The following is a 21,331-nucleotide window of genomic DNA, read 5'->3' as shown; positions in this document are numbered from 1 at the left end:
ACGACAAAGACATAATATAAAAAAGAAAAATGTACTACTATTAACAGAAAATATGAAAAATATAAGAACTGCTTAAAAAGATATGTTTTTCAGTGGAAGAGCTGCACAGTTTGTGCAGGAATGTACGAAATGTTCGGTCAATCGACTCATCGATCAGTTGATTTGTCCCTGTTTTACCCAGAGGCAGATTATTAATTTCAGCCCTCAGTACCGAGTTAGGTGTGAGACATGTTTGGCATCTTGTCATCTAAAGGTCGTGACACACTAACCCGATAACCGGCCGTTGGACAGTCTGGTGAGGTCGGTGACTCGAGTCTGTTCGGTGTGTTCCGTGCCGTCGTACGTCCGAGGGGCCGTCGTCCTTCATTTTGGCCGATTTGACATAGTCAGTGGGGCGGGCACTGCCGGCAGTCGGACTCAAATGACCCATCTGATTGGTGGAGAGCTAACCTGGAAACGGGGAGCGGAATGAGCGTGACTAGAGTCTCTCAAAATCTGACAAATCTTTTAAACTGACCTTTGTCGATCTGAAATGAAGACAGATTCAGCAACTGCACGGCCTATTTCTCGCTTAAAATGTTTTCAGAAACACGTTTCAGTGAAGTATTTTAGTAAAATATGAGATCGTATTCTGAACGAGCCGCCATGACAGTCTGTCTTTGAATTTCCGGAGAAACCAGACCCACGTGACGCGTTTGTCCAATCAGCTGCCGGTTTTCATTTTTGGGCGACAATACAGATTAGCGCCGCCTACTGTTATGGAGATGTATTACGTCTCGTCTCTTCGGTGTGTTCCGAGGCGCTTTTTTGACCAATTTGGGGAGACTGATCAGCCCAGCTGCCTTTTCTGCCGAGGGTCGGCCGTCTGGTTGGTGTGTCGGGCTTAAGACTACATCTCTTGCCGAACTTGAATGTTGCTTTGAAGTTCTCAATTGCATCTTTTCCTCTCTCTTATTCAGAACCTGAAGACGTCAACTGCACTCCTCCTCAGCACCATGTGAGTTAAAAGCACAAACATTCATCTTCCTAATTCATCCGTAACAAAGACTGCTTAAACTCATGCATGTGTGCGTTTGTGTTGTCAGAGCGAACAGGAGAGCGGCGAGACGGAGCCTCTCCTGCAGAACTCATCCCATGTAGACAGATCGCTCAACGGTGCCATCGCCACTGAGCCCGCAGATGTTGTCGTTGTTGAGGAGCACCCTGAGGCCATCAGCTTCTGTGGGGCTCTCAGTATACCTGTGAGTGGACACTAACTGTTTTTGACTATCGAAATGTCCTTGCTTTGGTTTAAAAGAGCTGAATTAGAAAAAGGTAATTCTGAATTATTGGTACATTATTTTGTATTTGAAAGTTGTATTTATAAAAAATAAATAAATGATAATGTGTTTTATATATTTAGAATGTGTACAGTTTGAATGATATACAACCACTATGTGTAGGATTTGAAAATGGCTTACTATGGCCCCATCTGGTGGCGGTATCAGGAATGACACCAACATCTGCAAATATACCAATAAAAACTTATGCAATGGGATTTAGTTGAAATATGTTATACATGTAATCACATAAAATACACACATAGTGACTTTTAATTTTATTAGAAGAAATTATTTCCAAAATTGTGAATGAAATGGGGGGGGGAGGGGGGTTGTATGAGCTACTTCTCCATAGTCAAGAGTATTAGTTACAGGACAAAATACAAAATACATTTTAGTCACATAAAATAAGACCACCAGAACAAATAAATATCCCTTTAATTGTTAGTTATATTTAGAATATTTTCACCACTTTCTCTTGCTGTCAGACGGGGTTATACATCCATCTATGCCTATAACAAAAACAGTAACTTTACCTCACAGAACACGGGAGTTGCTGTTCAATCAGTTAGTTTGTTTGTGTTATTGTGTGACCTGTAAATCTGAACTAACCCTTTACAAATATACGGTATATATATATATATATATATATATATATATATAGCGAGAGAGAGAGACTCAGACATTTAAAGCACTGTGATAATTAAGACATTTTAAGATGATAAAAGGTTTTAATGGTGTGTTTATGTCTGACTCAGGGAGTGGTGGAGTTCTCTCTCTGCCTACTGTTCGCCAAGCTGGTCAGCTACACTTTCCTCTACTGGCTTCCTCTCTACATCTCAAATGTTGGTCAGTATTTACTTATTTTTTCCCCAAATGAGGTATCATACACGTGATATAATTTCATCCACATTATTTTTAATGTTTTATTTCTCATTTTCAGCCCATTTTGAAGCAAAACAGGCAGGAGACATGTCGACGCTGTTTGATGTAGGAGGAATCGTGGGTAAGCTTTGAGCTTCGACTGATAGGTTTCATTTTCACATGTGAATTGTTTATTGTTGTGTTCGTTGCCAACATCCTGTCATAGTTAAAATGGTGTAACAGATGAACACGATCACAGCCAGGAAGACATGATCTGACTTGAATGTCCGGGACTCCTTGGAAGAAGAGCTCTTGTATCTCAGTGGGACCTTTCAGGCTAAATAAAGGATAATTAAAAAAAAATGAAATGTGCTGTGTGTCTACAGGAGGCATCGCGGCGGGCCTTGTGTCTGACTACACAGGTGGGAGAGCGACAACTTGCTGCGTCATGTTGATTGCTGCTGCCCCAATGGTGAGTGTCATTTAATAAATCAAATTATTTTTATGACGGTACGGTTTGATCACACATTTGCAAGGTCACTTTTTAAAACCAGTGGCTCCCAGGTCTGAATCCAAAAGTTATACACTACCGTTGAGCAGTTTGAAATCTCCTGAAAGAAATATATCAATATAACAGCAAATTACAAACTTTTCAACAGTAGTGTGTATTAAAAGGATAAGGATATTTGTCTTGGGGGGGGGGGGGAAATGAACATACTAGCAGTAGACATACAGTATATATACGTCTGAATGTTAAGCTGATTGTGTGATGTCTGCCTATTGTCTGTTTTGTTCATGTTGCAGCTTTTCCTCTATAATTCTATCGGACAAAGGAACATTGGTACTACAGTCGGTAAGACTTCTTTACTCATGTCTGTTTTATTTCTCAGAAGGTTTTGCTTTTTTCCCCACTAGAATGAGCCGAAGTTAAAACCAAATCCTTCTGAGATTTTAGGATACATACTTACTGTTTCACTTCTGGGGAAAATGTTTCACTTTTAAGTCAGTGAGTCCTAATGAGGTGGTGGTGTGTGCAAGGGAGAGCAGATAGCTCGACAGCAGTCTTTAACTTCTCCACGTTGTGCTCACAGTGTACCAAATCATTTCAACAGACTCCACCGCACCCTCCTGATGTAACTCGAAGCCAAAAGCAGAGTAGCCCTGTTTAAAAGTACAAAATAAGTCGTCCGTCATCAGAAATGACTCACCGATTATATCACGGGTGGATGCATAGACTGTATTAAGTGACGCTTAGTCTCACTTTGCCAGACCATCCACACGCTGCGGAGCGGAGGAAGGTCTGGCTAGTCCACACAGCATTCCCGGATGGGAGAGAAATGTGCTCTGGTTTATTGGCATTTGTTTTAAACCAACCACAATCGTCTTGGGCGGCGCTAAGCTCTGCACGGTGCCTCTGCAAAATAGCCTCTGAAAGGAACTTGTTTTGGTGGAACATGTGTACGTTCAAAAGTTGTTTTAGTCGTGCAACAGAGAACTCAGATTGGACAGATAGTCTAGCTAGCTGTCTGGCTTTACCCTGCAGAGAGCTGAGGAGCAGTTAACCATAGTCCTCAGAAATCCACTGGAGTTTAAAATTACAACACAAAGAAAGCGGAAGATGACGGACATCGGCCTGCGGCACCGGAGCAACCCCGGAAGTGGAACGTCGTGGGTATAGACTAAGTGAAGCCAAAACATCTTGATCACCCTTGTGGATGGCTGCAGTATAAATCCCGTCCCCTCAATGTTAATGGATGTAACATGGGCCAAACTAAAAAGTCAAAGTATGTCAAATACATTTTTCCCAAAGATGTTTCTGTCATTTTAGGTTGTTCTTATGACGCTGATGCTTGTTCAAGTGTTCATTTTTTCTGATAAGTTTCGTTTTTCATTAGTTATTTGATGCTGTAAAAACGGGGTGAAGTGTCATGATTGACTCGCGATTGGTCGAGCGGGTGTATGGGCGGGACTTTGATACCACGGCTCTACCGCCCCATCACTACTGTGCAGACTCTGGCTCCAAAATTACAAGATGGCGGCACCCGTTTCCGGGATATTTTAGCTTCACTTTTGTACTGTGGGAGGAAGTGGAGACATGTCGTCCATCTTTATATACAGTCTATGGTTTATATACAGTGTAGAAACAAATGAAAAAGTGTTTTTGTTCATATATGTAGGTATGCTGCTGTTGTGTGGAGGCCTGGTGAATGGACCGTACGCCCTCATCACTACTGCTGTATCTGCTGACCTGGTAAGACCTGAAGCATCATGGGAAACCCACTGTTTTACGTCCCTGCCGTCTGTTAACAAATCATCATACTTTACAGATTCAGATGATTATTACAAAATATAAGAGTAAATCAACTAATAAATGATGACATGTATTATAGATTGAACTACCCAGCAGTACCCACCTTTACCAGCTGCAACAATAAAGTGATGAACACATGAATGTGTCACTAATTAATAATCAAATAATATATAATATTCTGCTGAAAATTGCCTTTCTGCATAATCAGTGCTATTATTTTAAGTTTATGATGATGCGAACACTTTTGTGTTTTGTGTCTTTGTTGCAACAGGGAACACACGAGAGTCTGAGAGGAAACTCCAGGGCGTTGTCAACGGTGACAGCAATTATTGACGGCACTGGTTCAATAGGTACGTATGCAGTTATTTTTACATCACTCTTTTAAAGCTCCCCTAATCCTATGGATCAAATTAATGTTATCACCAGCTATGTAGTTCCTCTCAACTGTATGGTGGGTTTCAGCCTCTTTTAGCTCATTGTTTTGGTTTTATGACCCACAAACGCTGCTCATCATGCTAGATTTCTTTTAGATTTTTAGCTAAAAAGTTCGGATAAAAGCACTGTACACTACCTGCCCAGCACCAAACCTCAGACAGACACAGTAGGCGTCTAGCCTGTGAATAACGTGAAGCATTTAACCATTAGGGACGGTTAGATTTTCCTGCGGAGCCCAAAAACAGAGCTAAAGGGGGATTAACACTGGACAAAAGAACTCTGCGTGATAATGTTGCTCCGTGTCTGCTCGATGTGTAAATAGCAAACCGTTTACCGTATCAGCTTAAAAAGGTGATAATACGTTGGGGTTGTGTATTTACAGTTTATTTTGCTGCAGCAAACTGGCCAAAACAACTTACCTTAGCTTCTCTTCTTTATACCCGTGGAGGATCATTTTACACAGAAATTTCAAATTAAAAAGGAAAAAATACATTTTAATTATATTTCATTACTCATGGTAATATGAGTAGAAAGCAACACACAACACTTGCTTTGTCTCCTTTGTGGTGCAGGGAATTAATTCCAATGAATTCATTAAAAAAATTAATTCTTTGGAAGTACTCAGGATAAGGCCATAAAAATGTTAATTAAAAAAGGAAATGAGATACTGTTATGAAGGTTTGGAAAGTGAAATTTAAACTCACAATAGTAAAAAAATAATTAAAAAGGAAACTGTTAACATATAATATGTAAGACAATTTAAACGAGTGAAATATTGACATATTAAATTCATTTAATGTTTTTTTTCTATTTTCCTGCCTTCCTTTTGCATTGAACATTTGGCTTTTCAATGAGAACATTTCAGCACTTTGATGTTTTCTGGTAAACGAATTAAAAAAATGTTGAAAGTTGTTGCTGTTACATATTAAGGGAAACAGGGAGTGACATTGGCGTGTTCTGTGCAGGAGCTGCGGTGGGTCCTCTGTTGGCCGGTGTGATCTCTCCCACCGGCTGGAACAACGTCTTCTACATGCTCATCTCTGCCGACGTCTTGGCCTGCCTGGTCAGAAACCGCTCTTCACCCCACTGACATCTTTAATCTCTCACACTATAATAACACAGCAAGGCTTGAAACACTAGGCTCAAAACTTGCTGAGATCTTTCTGTTGTTACTGCTTATTCAAATCCGGTAACGACACCCTTACTGACACATTGTTTTGTCTTCAGTTTTTGTCCAGGCTCGTTTTCAAAGAAGCTCAGGGTTGGTGTGGACGCGGCCCCCGAGCCAGAGGGTGAGTTTCACCACCAGCTGTGGTGATAACGAAACTGTTGCCATTTCTTTGAACTTTACCTTTTATATATTTTTTTAACAGGATTGTAACTACTTATACAGAAACTACAAATCTGTGAAAGCACGTTTCAAAACCACCCAGTAAGGATGCCATACAATGAAAACCCAGATTAAGACAAGAAGTGTGCCAAAAGGATATCATTCGTGTTACAAAAACAGCCTCACGTCCGCCTTTCTACAATCGGAAAGAAGATTTTAGACGCTGTTAGATTAGATTGGAATTCATTCTTCTAAAGGGAGTGGTTCAACATTTTTGAAAGAATGATGCCACTTACATGTCGGTGCATTAAAGGGTAATGCCAGTAGCTACTGTTTTTTTTTTTCAACCTGGAACCTATGTTCCTATTTTTTTATGTCTACGTGACTGATGGTAACAACAATCTTTACATTGGTCCAGTTTTAAGCGAGATCGCTGCAGTCGGCAGCGGGGAAACAAGCTACAATGTAAGTTAACAGGACAATTGTCCAGCTTGTATTTACGTTTACAAAAGTGCTCGTTTTGCCACTGACAGGCTCAGATTAATATTCAAAGTGTCTGACAACATTATGGAAAGGATTTCTAAGGAGGTCAACCTTTCTGTTTTTTTTAAACATAAAAACATCCGCGAAATTGTGTTCGCTAAACCCACCAGACTCCATGTAAATAAACAGTAATTTTAGCATCGTAAAATATATTCATTCAAAGTCGACATTCAAAGTCGACAGAAACAAAATAAAACTATGAAAAGGCGTTTTGGGTTGTCTTTCCACTTTTTCAACCATCACAACTCTAGTTTTGGTTTGCATAAACACATAGTTTACCAATTTACATGTGTAAATATGTTGGCTCTATACACGTTAAAAGTATTGCTTTTTTAAATGGAGTCTGGTGGGTTTAGCGCTAGCAACATCAGAGCTGTTTTTTGTTAAACAGAAAGGTCTCAAAGAGGTTTTAAAGGTCTATCTCTGAAGGGATCCTTTCCATAATGTTGTCGGACACTTAGAATATTAATCTGAGCCTGTCAGTGACAAAACGAGCACTTTTGTGAAGGTAAATACAAGCTATTAACTTACATTGTAGCTTGTTTCCCCACTGCCGACTGCAGTGATCTCGCTTAATACTGGACCAATGTCAAAGATTGTTGTTCCCATCAGTCACTTAGACACAAAAAACATAGGAAAATAGGTTGAAAAAAACGGTAGTTACCTTTTAAGTCCATTGCTGGAGCCAAGAGGTGATTAGCTTAGCTTAGCAGAAAGACTGGAAGCAAGGGGGAAACTGTAAATGTAAAGGCTATGATTTGTGGTTTTTACAGGGAGTTATGTGCTGATCAGACTGATCAACTGTTATTCATTAAGAAATAGTTAGATTATGTAACTCCCTCTAAACACACACATTATTGTTTCACATTCCTGTTTTTAAATGGATTAATCAATGGAGATATGACGTGTTGATTTTTAGAGGTGTTAGTAGGTATTTTAAACTTTGGACCGAGCTAGTCGTTTCCCTGTTTTCAGTCTTTATGCTAAGCTAAGCTAACGGTCTTCTCATCTAACTCTCAGCAGGATAATGAATACGTGTATCTCCTAAAATGTCAAACAATTACTTTAAACAAGGAATACAACAAGGATACTGTAATACAGGGTTATTGTAACAGGGTTATTGTAATTGGCTGCTTAATAAATGTCTAATAGTCATTCTCAAATCTTTTTATTCCAGGTTCAAAGAAATCTGAAACGCACACAGAATCAAACCGGGACCCAAACACAAAAAAGAGGGAGACAATGCTGAAACTCAGTGTACCGCTGGAGACCTCTTTCCATTTAGGCTGAGAGGAAACCAGAGGAGGCACCAGTGGAAGATTCAAGGCACTAAACTGACGATTGATGCCTTCTTATTGTAAAACAGAGAGAAATGTGTCTTTATGGAGACCACGCTTTTTTTTATGACTAATCTACTCATTCTAACTTTGTTTGTTTTAATATTCTTTTATCATTAAAATTGTACATAATGGGAATTTTCTTAATTTCTGCCTCCTGAGTTACTGCATCCTCACAATACTCACAATTTCAGGTCAATAATAATTCATGTGACAGTTTGGTAGTACTTGCTGTTGCCAGATTTTATATTTTATACAGCATTCATTCATTAATGAGTGTTGATTATTGATCCATCTTTGAAGTAGTTCAGCCTAACACTCTGGAAAACACTTTGAAAGACCCATTTTAAGTTGTTGAGGCGATTCTCGTGTCAGATAAAATAGTGCAGGTTTGAAATATGTTTTTTTTTAAATCGAAGCATTAACCTCTCTATATTTTGAACTTTCAGCTATGCCAACTTTAGAGATCAAATTATGAATATCCAGGAAACTGTTGTACATAAAATGGCGCGATCGTCGGCTAATCACGGGGTTGGCGGTTCAAAACCCCGACTCCTCCCTGTTTAATAAAAGTTAATAAGGGTCCCTGGAGTTAAGAGGTAAAGAGAAATGATTCCCTGAGACTCAGAGGATCAAACAGCACTGTTTCCACTTTTAACCTTTAGCACAGTAGCTTCAGTTACAATGTAAAACATTAAAAAGTACCTGCTGTTACATTATATAACATCATAATTATAGTGGTTTAGCTCAGAGTTTCGTACCACTGAAAAACATTTCTCTAAAATAAAAAATAATATTCAATGGACACTCAAAAAACAGAAATTCATCATTCACAAATGAAACAAACAAGTTTGACTTGAGGCATGGATGGATTACGAGACAATGGGCCCCTGGGCCCAGACTTAGTCTACAAGACACCCAAACTCAAAGAGTCATCTTGCATCCCCTTGTAATCATTTTGCACTTTTTTTTGATTGTTTTGCATCTATTTTTAGTCATTTTGCACATTTTTGTGATTGTTTTGCATCTATTTTTAGTAGGGCTGTCAGCATTAACGCGTTAATCGCGATCCGATAAAGGGCCGAGCATAAAGCGTTAATTTATTTTACACGCCCCTTAGCTGTTCTAAAATCACTAGAATGTGAAAATGTCACCAGACTGGTCTGTCTTAGTTATTGGCTTAAATAAATAAAAGGTTGTGTCTTGAGTTTTTCTACTTTGCAGTCCAAATTACAAGTTACAAATGTCCTGCTGTGGCATCCGGTTTTTGGACCATTTTGTTTGTATAAGCAAAGTGTTACATCTCAGTTAATGGCTGTGGTGTAAGGATAGGGATTTTTTAGTTTTTTTAGTTAGGTACTTGGAGGAATTGTGCAATAATGACAGATTCCCACATTTTTCTTTTGTTTACAGTAAATAAATAAAAAAATAAACAAATACAAATCTTAAAGTCATGTTCATAAAGTAACTTTCTTTGCATTCATTTGATTCCCAATCAAGATTAACTGGTAAGAACTGCTTTCCATTGTTAATATGTACTTAAAAACTGTTCTGAAATGCAAAATAATAGAATTTTAATTATGTGATAAAACATGCGATTAATCGTGATTAACTATAGAAATTCAGCGATTAAGAAAAAATTAATCGTTTGACAGCCCTAATTTTTAGTCATTTTGAATCTATTTTTAGTAGTTTAACTTTTCTGTGTGTTCGTTTTGTGTCTCTTTATAGTCATCTTTGGTCGTTTGTGTCTTTTTGCGGTAGTTTTACGTCTATTTTTAGTTGTTTTGCATCTTTCTGTGGGTGTTTTGCATCTATTTCTAGTCATTTTGCTTGTCTTAGTAGTAACTTTGAGTCTCTGTGATCATTTTGAGTCTCCTTTTTTGTCATTTTACATTTTTTTGTGGTCGTTTTGTGTCTCTGTAGCCATTTTTGGTCGTTTCTGGTCAGTATGTGTATCTTTCTGTCATTTTGTGTATGTTTGTGGTCATTTAGCGTCTCTTTGTGATCGTTATGTGTTTTTTTTTTAGCGACATTTTATCAGTCAGGACCCCTGACCCCTGGGGCCCCTTGGCCTGTGCCCAGTCGGCCAGTTCAGTAATCCATCCATGACTTGAGGTCTGAAAGGCAGTTTTTTTTTTTTTTACGAGAGTCCGTAGTAAGCAGAACAACAAGCCACAGCAGGGGGAAAAAAGTGACAAAATAAACAGAAGCCCCAGCAGCTGGTTTGGACCAGCAGAGGTCTACATTTACTCTCACCAGTTTAGTTAAACTGCTTTAAAGAACTAAAATAACCAAATCAAAAGCCATTCTGCTCACTAATATAAGGCCTTTTGCCCCAGTCATGAACATGCAGTTCTATGAAATCCCTTTCTTTAGACTGCATATTTAATTAGACAGACAAGCAGTACACAATGGAGGATTGAATCAAATTCACCAAAACAAAACACTAACTATAATAACATAAAAACTTAAAATAACAGCAAAACTGAGATCATTGGAGTCCAGCATAATGTAAAGATGGCAGAAAAAAGGAACAGTTTGACATTTGAACAGATTATTTGAGCCATACAGGCTTGAATATGAGAATTCCTGCTAGGGTTTTTATGATATATTGTCAGGTGTGTCTGTGTGTGTGTTTTTCTGTGTATTCTTCCTCTCTGCAGCTGATCTAGGTAAAGAGTCACATGAATGCAAATCAAACAGCTCGAGGCCATCCTAACAGCAGTGTGGTGAGTGTTTGTAGTCCTCTGCTGCTTTGTCTCATGATTCCGTCATGAGACAAAGCAGATGTTAATAACAGGTATTGTCGTGCCACTCCATCACACATCTTCAGGGTACATCCTCCTCAAAATAAAAAAGCTTCATCGAAAGCTTCATATGATGGAGTTTCTCAGTGATGATACGCAGCAGGGTTCCATGTGCGGTACCAGGACCTGAAAGAAGATCACAAGATTATCTACTTAGACTAATAGGTGACAGAAGACCCGTGGTGGAATTTAACTAAGTACATTTATTCCAGCACTATACATAAGTACACATTTGAGGTACTTGTACTTTACTTGAGTCCTAACTTTATACTTTTTACTCCACTACATTAGTCTGACAGCTTTAGTACTTCTCAGACGTCAGTTTTTCATCCCATCCCTGTCCAGTGAAAACCACGTATCTCCAGATGTGTTGATGTTGAATGTTTGTGATAAACTGAAGAATGAAATGTTCCGTCATGTGTTGAGAAAATTCTACTACTGCTTAAGTTTATTAAAGTATTTAAAAAGCTTCTCGGATCAGCTGGAAAATGCATCGTCACAAAACTGAAAACAGGCCTGTTATTCTCACCATGAAAAGTTTAAAACTTTTTAGAGATACGTGGTTCTCACAGGACAGCGATGCTACAAACATATGATGATCTTATAGAATATGATGCATTGTTGTAGAATAAACTAGCCAACAGTATGTAAAAGGAGTACAAATGAACACAACCTTCAACATTTACAGCAGTAAAATGCAACACACACATGAATGCAGCAGGAATATTAATCCAGAAACATCAGATAGAAGAGGAACACACTGACAGACTGAGTCTTGCCAAGAAACCAGATGGGATCCATTATGACGCAGCTACTACACATCTTAATCTCCTTTGTACACCTGAAAGGCTCCATGTTATTGTATCTTTAAAGTGTATGAGAGCAGAAGCGGTGTGCAGGGGTGAGGAGGTTAATGTTTCTTACCCGGTTGTGCTGTAGGAAGCTGGGTTGACTTGAGACGTTAAAGAGACGGAGGCTGCGGGAAGACTGTTGGGAGAAGCTTCGCGGCTTGCACTGTTTGGAGAGGAATTTGATGAAACTGGAAGGAAAAGGTCAAAACACTATTATTATAAACATATGCACACGCATGCAGAAACCCACATGCATGAATCATACTCAACACTAACTGTGCGTTTCTATTATTGTGCTAATTAGCCCTGGATAGTGAGATAAGAGATTAAAATGTTATCTTGTTTCCAACATCAAGAATGAACTTTACAAATAGGTAAACGAAGGACATGGTACTTGCCTCCACCTGAAGCCAGAGGGCTGTAGGATCTGGATGCTGAGGCCTGAAACAGTGTGAAAATGGAAATCAATTTAGTTTGATTTAAACTGTTTTTGATTTGTTTTTGAAATGACGCTCAGTGAAAACTTGTGTGTAAATCAATGTCAGCAGTAAAGGCTCTTGCGTACTAAAGGCTTGACAAGAGCTTAGCTTGTGCTAACTGAACTTTGGTCACTTGCAAAAAACTGCATGTTTTATTAAACTAAAACTGGGGTAGGCGTTGTTTTTTTATGTCACTGAGCAAACAACCTTTCAGCATATGGTAATTCAAGTGGTCTCAAAACAGGGGCGATTCTAGGATCAGACCTTTAGGGGGGCCTCAGCTCTTTATGAGAATGTAACACGGATACAGCGCCTTGCAAAAGTGTTAACCTCCGCTGCTAAATCAGGCATTTCATTAGCCGATAATCTCTGAGCCAGCTACTGAACAACGTCAGCTAACGTTTTTTGACACTATTAACGCTCGAGTCCCCCTAAAAAGGGTCTAGAGACATTTCATAGGTCATTTCAGAAAGAGGGCGTTCCTATTGGCTGTTCTACAAATGAAAACACGAGACTGTCCTCCGAAAAACGCCCACGTAAGTCATTTGTTAAAGCAGCAATTATGACTTATAGTTACTACTTATAGTTACGTTTATAGTGGCGCCGCCCTCTAGTGGCCGTAGTATTTATGACGCGTGCAAAGCAGAAAGTAAGGTGAAAAAGTTCAAGAGCGCCAAATTCTGCGTAAAGAGGTAGAGGTTAGGGTGGTGGATGGGACAAACAAACACAGGACTTTTACCCAGGAGACCAGATTGTGTTCTGTTTAATAAAACCGGCACTGGGATTGCTCCGGTGCCGCCGGAAATTCCACCGGATGTCCCTCATTTAGGCCGGATATCCGTTACCTTCCTCTTTCTTTGTGTTGGCGTCCTAACTTCCGGTGGATTTGTGAGGACTATGGTTAACTGCTCCTCAGATCTCTGCAGGGTAAATCCAGACAGCGAGCTAGATTATCTGTCCAATCTGAGTTTTCTGTTGTACGACTAAAACAACTTTTAAACGTACACACATTCCACCAAAACAAGTTCCTTCCCGAGGCTATTTTGCAGAGGCGCTGTTGCTCCATCAGGCGCTTAGTGCCCAAGACGATTGTGATTGGTTTAAAGAAATGCCAGTTAACAAGAGCACGTTTTTCTCCCATCCCGGGAACCACGATCGTTTTCTTAACTTAACTAAGTGGTTTTGGTGCCTAGACATAATCAAACTGTGACCGTTAAAACCGCTCGATGGTGTTTTAAGCCCCCAACATTGACTTCAAGGCAGCACTGCGACTGTCGACTTCAACGCACCTAACCCTAACCCTAACCCTAACCCTAACACCTAACACCTAACACCTAACACCTAACCTTAACCTTAACCCAAACCTAAAGAGTCTAACCATTGCCTAATCAATGTCGTCTTCCAGGCAGCGCTGCCTGGAAGACGACATTGGGGGCTTAAAACACCATTAAAACCACGACCGTTACTTTCTCTGGTTTAGATATGAGGATGGAAAACGCTCCTGTGGGTTGTATTTCTTGCCACCACTAGGGGCGCACATTTATGAAATGCTCCTGTGAGTGGTATTAGAGCAGAGTCATTCAACAGGGGGTCCGTGACCCCTTGGGGATCCTTGGAGTTAGTGGAGGTGGGGCCGCCAAATTATGTTTAAAAAATTATGTTTTGAAAAAGTTATTTATTTATTTTTTTTTAATTAGGTACATATGCCTGAAAAGATACATTTAAAGGAATCTAACATTTTAAGAGCAAAGATAAATTGGCTATTTGTGGCAAAAGAACAATGTTAATGTAATGTACACATTAAAGATAAGCTTACTATAGGTTATGTAGCCATGCAGTTAAGCTTATTCATTTAAGTTAAGCTTATTCATTTTCATTTTCATTTTCATTCATTTTCATCCATCTGGCCCAGTGTAATGCAACTTTATTTTATACAGTACATGTAGTAGGGGGTCCCTACTCTGTCTCTCATTGAACATTGAGGACCACTATATTAGAGGGTAGGGATAAACGATCAATATCGTCGTATGGTTTGGAGGACTTGTTGGATTATGTGTGTGCACTTAGTAAATCCTGCAGAAAAAGTTACTATTCCAGCATTGGCAAAAACTTTCTACACTGCAAAGTAACCCCTGAAACGGTAGATGGACTCATCAAAAATAAATCTGTAATATTTATTAACCACCAAGCTGAAAAATGTTGTTTTATGACCCATTAATGTGACATATTTGAGCTGGTTGTTGCAAATGATTATGAACACACATGGACTTTAAATTAAAGGAAAAGTATCATGTGAGAGGAGTAGCCTATAGTATTTGGTGTTTCTAAGTGAAAGAGATTGATGTTTTAGACAGCTAACCATTCTGGAGTTGTAGCTGTGTGATTTGACCGATAAACTAGTCACCGGGCAGTAGATCCTCTTCTCCTTCTGACGCCGATTACAGAACCAAACTCGAACCACCTCCTTCTCCATGGCCAGCTGCTCTGAGATCAGGGTTATCTCCTCGGAGTTGGGCTTGGGGTTCTGGAAACCAAAATTTTTTTTAATGATTTTATCCTTTAAATGTAAGCACTTATCAAACCCTACCTCTTTAGATTAGCCTTCACCATTACACAATATTACATTTCACCTGCTGTTAGCTGCTGGTTTCATTGTTTCACTTGCCTTTATCATGCTTGTCTTTTGTGTCGGTTTTATTGCTTTTATGTTTTTAATGTGGTGAATGTGCTGGTTTTATTGTAAAGTGTCTTACTTCGAAATGCGCTATATGAAGAATCTGTATTTATTGTTTATTCTTATTAATGTTTAATATGTTTGTTTGTATGTATGCACCAATCACCAAGGCAAATTCCACTTGGGTAACTACTGTGGCAATAAACTCCTTTCTGATTCTTATAAATAAAATGGATTATTATTATTATTATTTACACATAGTGACTTTAATTGTTTAACATCAATGATGGATGAGGAAATGGTCATGCATCATACAAACATAACTTAACGTGTCTGTGAATAGACAGAAAAGTTGGTTTATAATGAATGCATTAACCAACTTTTCTGTCTATACACAATACATTATATAACTTTGAAAGCACTCACTAAAAAACAACTCTTCAAATTTCTATTCAGTCGTGAACTCACGTCATGGAATCTTTTCTCCAGAGTCAGCTTGATGTTGGTTTCAATGCTTGTCCTCTTTTTCCGTTTGCGCCCGTATCCCTCGATCAGGGGCGGCAGAGAGGTGGGGTTGCTCACTGAGTCAGAGGGTGAGTTCTCTAATGTGGAACAATAAAAATATATAACAAGGACATTTATCATCAACTGTAAGTAACAGTTGCACTCTGACTTTTAGTTTATATTTTGTGTTGCAGAATTAATACTAAAGACATTTTGTGTCATGTTTTTAACTCAGAAATCTATGAAAAGTTGTTTTTCTGCCTAAATTCTTCTTAAAGATACATTTATTTTTTATTGACTTTTACATTTGCTTTGCTTGTTTCTAGCCCTCTAGTGTTATACAAAATAATAATAAAATCAAAATGGTGGTCACTGTGTTGTACCTGCATCACTCAGCCATTTCTCCAGCAGAGGTTTGAGCTTGCACATGTTTTTGAAGCTGAGGTTGAGAGCCTCGAAGCGAGAGATTGTGGTCTGGCTGAAATCATTCCCGTACAGTTTTCCCATCGCAAGGCCCACATCTCCCTGTGAAAACACACACTGTAACACCCTCTTATGCAAAAGTCAAAGTATAGAAAAAAATATATTTGATGCCGGTCCCAGTCTTTCTCAGTTGATGGAGTTTTCCTGACTGACGATTTTTTGTTTCCAAGATTAAAAATAAACGTTCATGCTCATATTTGATCAACTATCAAAGCTATTATAGTCTTTAAAAGTTCTTTCAAAGTAACAACCCCAAATGGATTTTTGTTATGAAAATAAAATCTAAACGCTGCAAATGTGAAATATTATTCCAAACCAACCAAACTCTAGGTATCTAAGGATAATTCTCATATATTACAACTTGTGTCTTATTTTCGTAGTTTTGTCCCCCATTTCTATCAGCTACGGTAACATCGTACTCAATGAAGTTATTGCTGAGATCTGGGAACATCACTACAAGACCAACAAGGCAACAAACACAATACGAATTAAAAAAACAAACCAGCAGTTCAGCCAGATTATATAAACCACTTTATTGAAAGTGAAAACTGAAGGTGAAATGTTGCTAATAATCCCTCATTGCACATAAAAAAAATTGTGCACACAACTACAGTAAGCACGGTTGGTCAAAGTTGATGGAAGTCGGACAGTTTGAGTTACAATTTTCCCATTCACCTTTCAAATAAGGTTGTTGTCAGCACTGCTACCAGTAGACCACATGGACAACACACACACACCAGGACTGATATATCGTGCATTAAAAATGTGGCTGTGCAATACTTTAAATACGTTTTACTATTTATTCTCTTTACTTATATTTATTTATTGTTTGTTTATCTGTGTCTTGTACTTTTCCCCCTATCCCTTGTTGCTGCAACAGTGTTAATTTCACCATTGTGGGATTAATAAAGGATTCTGAATCTTGAATCTTTAACAGATAGACATGATTGCCAATACGAATGTGTCTTTAGGGTTCCAGCACAAACTATGAATACGGCCTGACGGAGCAACCTGAGAAATACAGGATACAAAAAAACATCAAAAGTCTAAAGCAAGGTTTTAAAGTAAATCTCCTTAAGACCCTGGAAACTTGGTCTCTAGTTTTCAAATCTTCTCCATAACATTAGATGTCAGGGCCCTTAAAGGAAAATATGGTGGGGTTCTTTCGCTTATCTACCTGAGTGAAGCCCAGTTTGATGCGTCTTTGTTTGAACGCTTTAGCAAACTGCTCCAGTTCTTCCAGGTCACTGGGTTCCTCCTGTGGTGGTACAGACATGTGTTTGGGCATCTGCAGGTGGGACATGTCCATGTGGTTCTCCATAGACTGTCCTGCCAGACCAGAGCGACTCATAGCCTGGATCAGAGCGACATCACAGAACAAAGGTTTATTTCCAGGTAATGTAAAAGAACACAACAACAACAACAACAACAACAACAACAACTGTAATGTATCTGCAAGACTCAACATTTATTTAGTAAGATTTTCAGATATTGGCTTTCTTTTGGTATCATTTTACCATTTGTTCCAAAAGTGCAATTTTTGTACCCAAATTGTACCTTTAAAGCTGAATTAACAGATTTTTTGGCCACTTGGCGGCAGCAGAAACAAGCTTTAATACAAAACTGACATATTATCACCTGCTAAGTTTAGGTGAAACTTGTTAGCAAAGAGTTGCTTATTTCCACATCCAGCAGCCTTTAATCAACGTGATTATTCATAAGGAGTCTTTGTGTTTGTGTCCACTGATGAATATTACTCCAATATTCTCTCTCTGTTAGCTCTGTTTTTGGTCTCCACCACCTCCTGAGGGAAATATCTGTCTCTTTAGCTACTAAATGCTTCACTATGTTAACCAGCTAGTCTCTAACTTTGTCTGTCTGCTGTTTGCTGCTGTGTACAGTGAGTTTTAAAGGCTGTTTGCAGCTGTCTGCTGCAGCTGCAAACAAAGTCGATGAGTGCGGTGAGAGTGAAACAGAGCGGTCAAGCCAAACCAAGCCAATGAGTCACATTAGGCAATGTGACATCCTTTGTGCATTATACTTTGTGCTGATGTGTGTGTAGACAGGAAGTGGTCTGGATTTACCTGTGGAGTCAGAGCCAGTCCAGGTTGATGCTGAAGGAGACTACTTTGACTTTGGCAGGGAAGGGACAGCAGATTCTGTTGCAAAAGAGCTGCAAAGGAAAACAGCGGCTTTGACTTAAAGAACTGAGAGGCTGCTGCTGCTGCTGCTGTTTGTCAAGAAATACAAGCAGCATGCACCACAAAAATTGTTATCTTTCATATTTCTGTTTATGTACAGATTAAATGTAAAGGTAGAAACATAGAGGTATTGTTAGCTGTATGTTTTGATTTTGGGCAAAGGCAGACGTACTAGGCGGATGGATAAACTGTTGTCTATCGTCAATAGTTACTCAGCCTAAATGCACACATTTTTGTTTAATCCTCCTGTTACTTAAGTAGCTCAAAGGCATAATTTTAAACTTTGCACAGATGGGCTAGCTGTTTCCCCCTGCTTTCACTCTTGATGCTTGATGCATGTCCTGGGACCAGCTCTGTATTTAATACACAGACATGTGATATAATTTTGTTATCTAACTCTGGGAAAGACAGAAAATAAGAATGCTTTTTTTAAGATGTTGGACTATTCCTTAAAGACAACACGTCTATGCTAATATATTTAATCCTGCTTTTTTTTTTTTACTGCGCCTGGCCAAGATATAGTCCGTCCACATGGCCCTCCTTAAAAATATAATTTTTTACACTTTTTTGTTCAGATTAAACACACTAGATCTAACGTGCTAATTAGTCAGTTCCTTTGGACGGAGCCAGGCTAGCTGATTCCCTTCTCTGTTTTCAGTCTTAATGCATAGCTAAAATAACCGGCTGCTGTCAGTAGATTTATAATGATTGTAGGCCACAAACTCTCGGCACGTAATCTGATTAAGCATATTTCCCAAAATGCTGGTCCTTTAAAGAAAACTTCTGAATTAGGGAACGGCTCAAATGTTTTGTTAAAACCGTAATGAATCCCTGAATCCCTGGAAATAAGTCAGTTTAAAGACTGCACCTTGGTGGCTGGTGGGGCTCTGCGAGAGCAGGAAGGGGGAGGGAGACGACAGGTGAGACGGTGGCATCAGAACCAACTGCTGCATGGTGTGGAGGGAGGTGAGCTCCTAGAGCAGAGACGAAAAACACAACAACATCAACAACAACAACAAAATGAGTCTTGAAGAGTTTGAAGTGACTGTACTATATATGAGCACTCTGCAGTGGTGGAAAGTACATTTACACAAGAACTAATATAATTTAAAATGCACAACTTTTACTTATAACAGGGTGCTTTTAATCACATGTAACTACTTATGTAAATCTGAGTACTTCTTCTATCACTGCCACTCTGTGAAACTCAGTCCCATACCCAACATGCTTAGATATACAATAACCAGTTTAAAAGGAATGATAGATTGCAATATTTTTGGTTTATAAGGCGGGATGTTTATTAATTTATTTTAATTATTGTTTTTCCTTCTTTCTCTTCAGATGTTTATGTGTTGCATCCGTAGACCGTATAAAATAAGTGGATGTAGCCTCTGGGTCTAAAAAGTGAAGCCAATGAGGAAGTGTGTTAAACCTGCATTCTATCTCATTTCCAGCAGGGGGTGACTCCACTGGCTCCAAAAAGAAGTCTGTTTCTATAGAAGTCTATGAAAAAAAGCCCTTCTTCTGATTTGATTTATTACCTCAATAAACATTTTCATAACGAGTTTATGGCCTTAATCTCTAAATTTAAGTCTTTTTCAATACAGCATGATGTTCATATTGTAAATTATGGTCCCATTTATATTAAAATAGACGATAAGCAGGGGATGCGTTAGGGGCGTGGCTACATACCGTCCTGTCAATCAGGACAGAGGCTTAGCAATGCTAACCATGACACTGTGTACATTAAAATAGACCTCTGAACTTGTTTGTTGGCTGTTGTCAGTGTTTTAATGTTGAACTTTGACCCTCTCACTGTGTGTTTTCACTTCATCAAAGTTAATTGGAACATTTTGGTTGCCTAAAAATGGGCCACTTCTTTTATTAATACACTCTATGGATGCATCACTGTCGACTGTAATGGAACTGAGCGTTTCCTTTTACATATATGTACATTTATATGCATATAGGCTTTGATATCTTCCCATTCATACACCCACAACAAATGAATGTAAGTATGCAGTTATCTCTTTGAGTATATCATTTCCTCTGTACATCATATATCCTGCATCTAAGTCAGAGGTTTAGTTCTTATGTATTGCTGGTGTTGTCAGAGCTGTCTGTGTGTGTGTGTGTGTGTGTGTGTGTGTTTAAAAGCATCAAATAAGTATTGTAAAAAAACAGACCCCAGACAGCTGACCTCCAGGCAATGGAGAGCTCTGTGTCAGATGACATGTCTTCAGTGTGGCCGCTGAATGAGGTGAGTCATTAATCTCCTCTGTCTTTATCTAAGACATCGAAAGCACAACCAAAACAGTGTTAACTCAGGTATATGTATACTTTAAATAGTAAAAAAGATGAGAAACATTGTCTTGGGGGCAAATGGGGGTGTGTGTGTGTGTGTGTGTGTGTGTGTGTGTGTGTGTGTGTGTGTGTGTGTGTGTGTGTGTGTGGAGAGAGTGCACACACACACACACACACACACACACACACACACACACACACGCACACGCACACGCACACACACTCCGCTCCAGAACCAGTTTGGTCACTAAACATTATACAAAGAGTGATAGCCTCTCTCCCTCCCCTTGGACAAGCCAGTATGCAAATCCCTCCCACCCTCCCCCCTCCCACACCACCCACCCCCACCTGGAAACCATATCTTACTGAAAACACGAGCACTAAAAGAAACTTTGTCCTCTTGCCAAAAACAATGTTTGGAGAAGTATCCAAATAGCTTCAAACTATTTGAGATGTTTTTTTAGAGAGATTGGAGTCTTTATTGACATATGTGGGGAGAGCAGGTAGTTTATCCTGAGGATGTAAGTCGTCTAAAAGACAGTTGAGTCTTGTTCACTACCATTATCATGGCTCTCGGATATTTATATTCCAACTGAACTTGATTTTTAAAGGGTACAGAACGTCTGGTGATAATCTTTAATTTTCATATTCTCAACAAATCCCATGAAAAGACAGAAACCAACAAGGAGTCGATCCTTTACATTTTTTTTAGTATTAGTATAAATAAGTATTTAGTATAAATTCTTATATATCTTATTCCTTTGTGCCATAGAGCTCCATTGTTGTCCAAATACTATTAAAAACATGGATATTTTCAGTCACTCCCACAGACACCGTCCTGCTGATGTAAATACTCACTAGAGCACCAAATGTGGAATAATCCGCA

General features: G+C 38.9%; 2 protein-coding genes across 2 annotated transcripts in view; one reads left to right on the top strand and one right to left on the bottom strand.

Annotated features, from left to right (window-relative positions):
• Nucleotides 1-8,286, top strand: part of slc37a2 (solute carrier family 37 member 2) — a 17,444-nt gene extending 9,158 nt beyond the window's left edge. The window contains exons 8-18 of the mRNA XM_078266696.1: nucleotides 960-997; nucleotides 1,086-1,241; nucleotides 2,078-2,168; nucleotides 2,263-2,325; nucleotides 2,570-2,655; nucleotides 2,988-3,036; nucleotides 4,361-4,434; nucleotides 4,766-4,844; nucleotides 5,895-5,992; nucleotides 6,157-6,221; nucleotides 7,980-8,286. Of these exons, the coding sequence (XP_078122822.1) occupies nucleotides 960-997; nucleotides 1,086-1,241; nucleotides 2,078-2,168; nucleotides 2,263-2,325; nucleotides 2,570-2,655; nucleotides 2,988-3,036; nucleotides 4,361-4,434; nucleotides 4,766-4,844; nucleotides 5,895-5,992; nucleotides 6,157-6,221; nucleotides 7,980-7,995 (815 nt within the window). The 3' untranslated portion in view covers nucleotides 7,996-8,286. The remainder of the gene's footprint in view (nucleotides 1-959; nucleotides 998-1,085; nucleotides 1,242-2,077; nucleotides 2,169-2,262; nucleotides 2,326-2,569; nucleotides 2,656-2,987; nucleotides 3,037-4,360; nucleotides 4,435-4,765; nucleotides 4,845-5,894; nucleotides 5,993-6,156; nucleotides 6,222-7,979) is intronic.
• The window catches only part of pou2f3 (POU class 2 homeobox 3), a 22,453-nt gene continuing 9,075 nt past the window's right edge, over nucleotides 7,954-21,331 (bottom strand). The window contains exons 4-13 of the mRNA XM_078266698.1: nucleotides 20,328-20,429; nucleotides 19,010-19,115; nucleotides 18,025-18,113; nucleotides 17,118-17,294; nucleotides 15,841-15,982; nucleotides 15,422-15,555; nucleotides 14,639-14,803; nucleotides 12,199-12,241; nucleotides 11,874-11,988; nucleotides 7,954-11,075 (exon numbers count right to left, since the gene is read on the bottom strand). Coding sequence (XP_078122824.1) covers nucleotides 11,033-11,075; nucleotides 11,874-11,988; nucleotides 12,199-12,241; nucleotides 14,639-14,803; nucleotides 15,422-15,555; nucleotides 15,841-15,982; nucleotides 17,118-17,294; nucleotides 18,025-18,113; nucleotides 19,010-19,115; nucleotides 20,328-20,429 — 1,116 coding nt within the window. The 3' untranslated portion in view covers nucleotides 7,954-11,032. The remainder of the gene's footprint in view (nucleotides 11,076-11,873; nucleotides 11,989-12,198; nucleotides 12,242-14,638; nucleotides 14,804-15,421; nucleotides 15,556-15,840; nucleotides 15,983-17,117; nucleotides 17,295-18,024; nucleotides 18,114-19,009; nucleotides 19,116-20,327; nucleotides 20,430-21,331) is intronic.

Source organism: Sander vitreus, chromosome 13 (genome assembly GCF_031162955.1).
Source record: "Sander vitreus isolate 19-12246 chromosome 13, sanVit1, whole genome shotgun sequence".
Lineage (NCBI taxonomy): Eukaryota > Metazoa > Chordata > Actinopteri > Perciformes > Percidae > Sander > Sander vitreus.
This window is presented reverse-complemented; position numbering and strand designations above follow the sequence as displayed.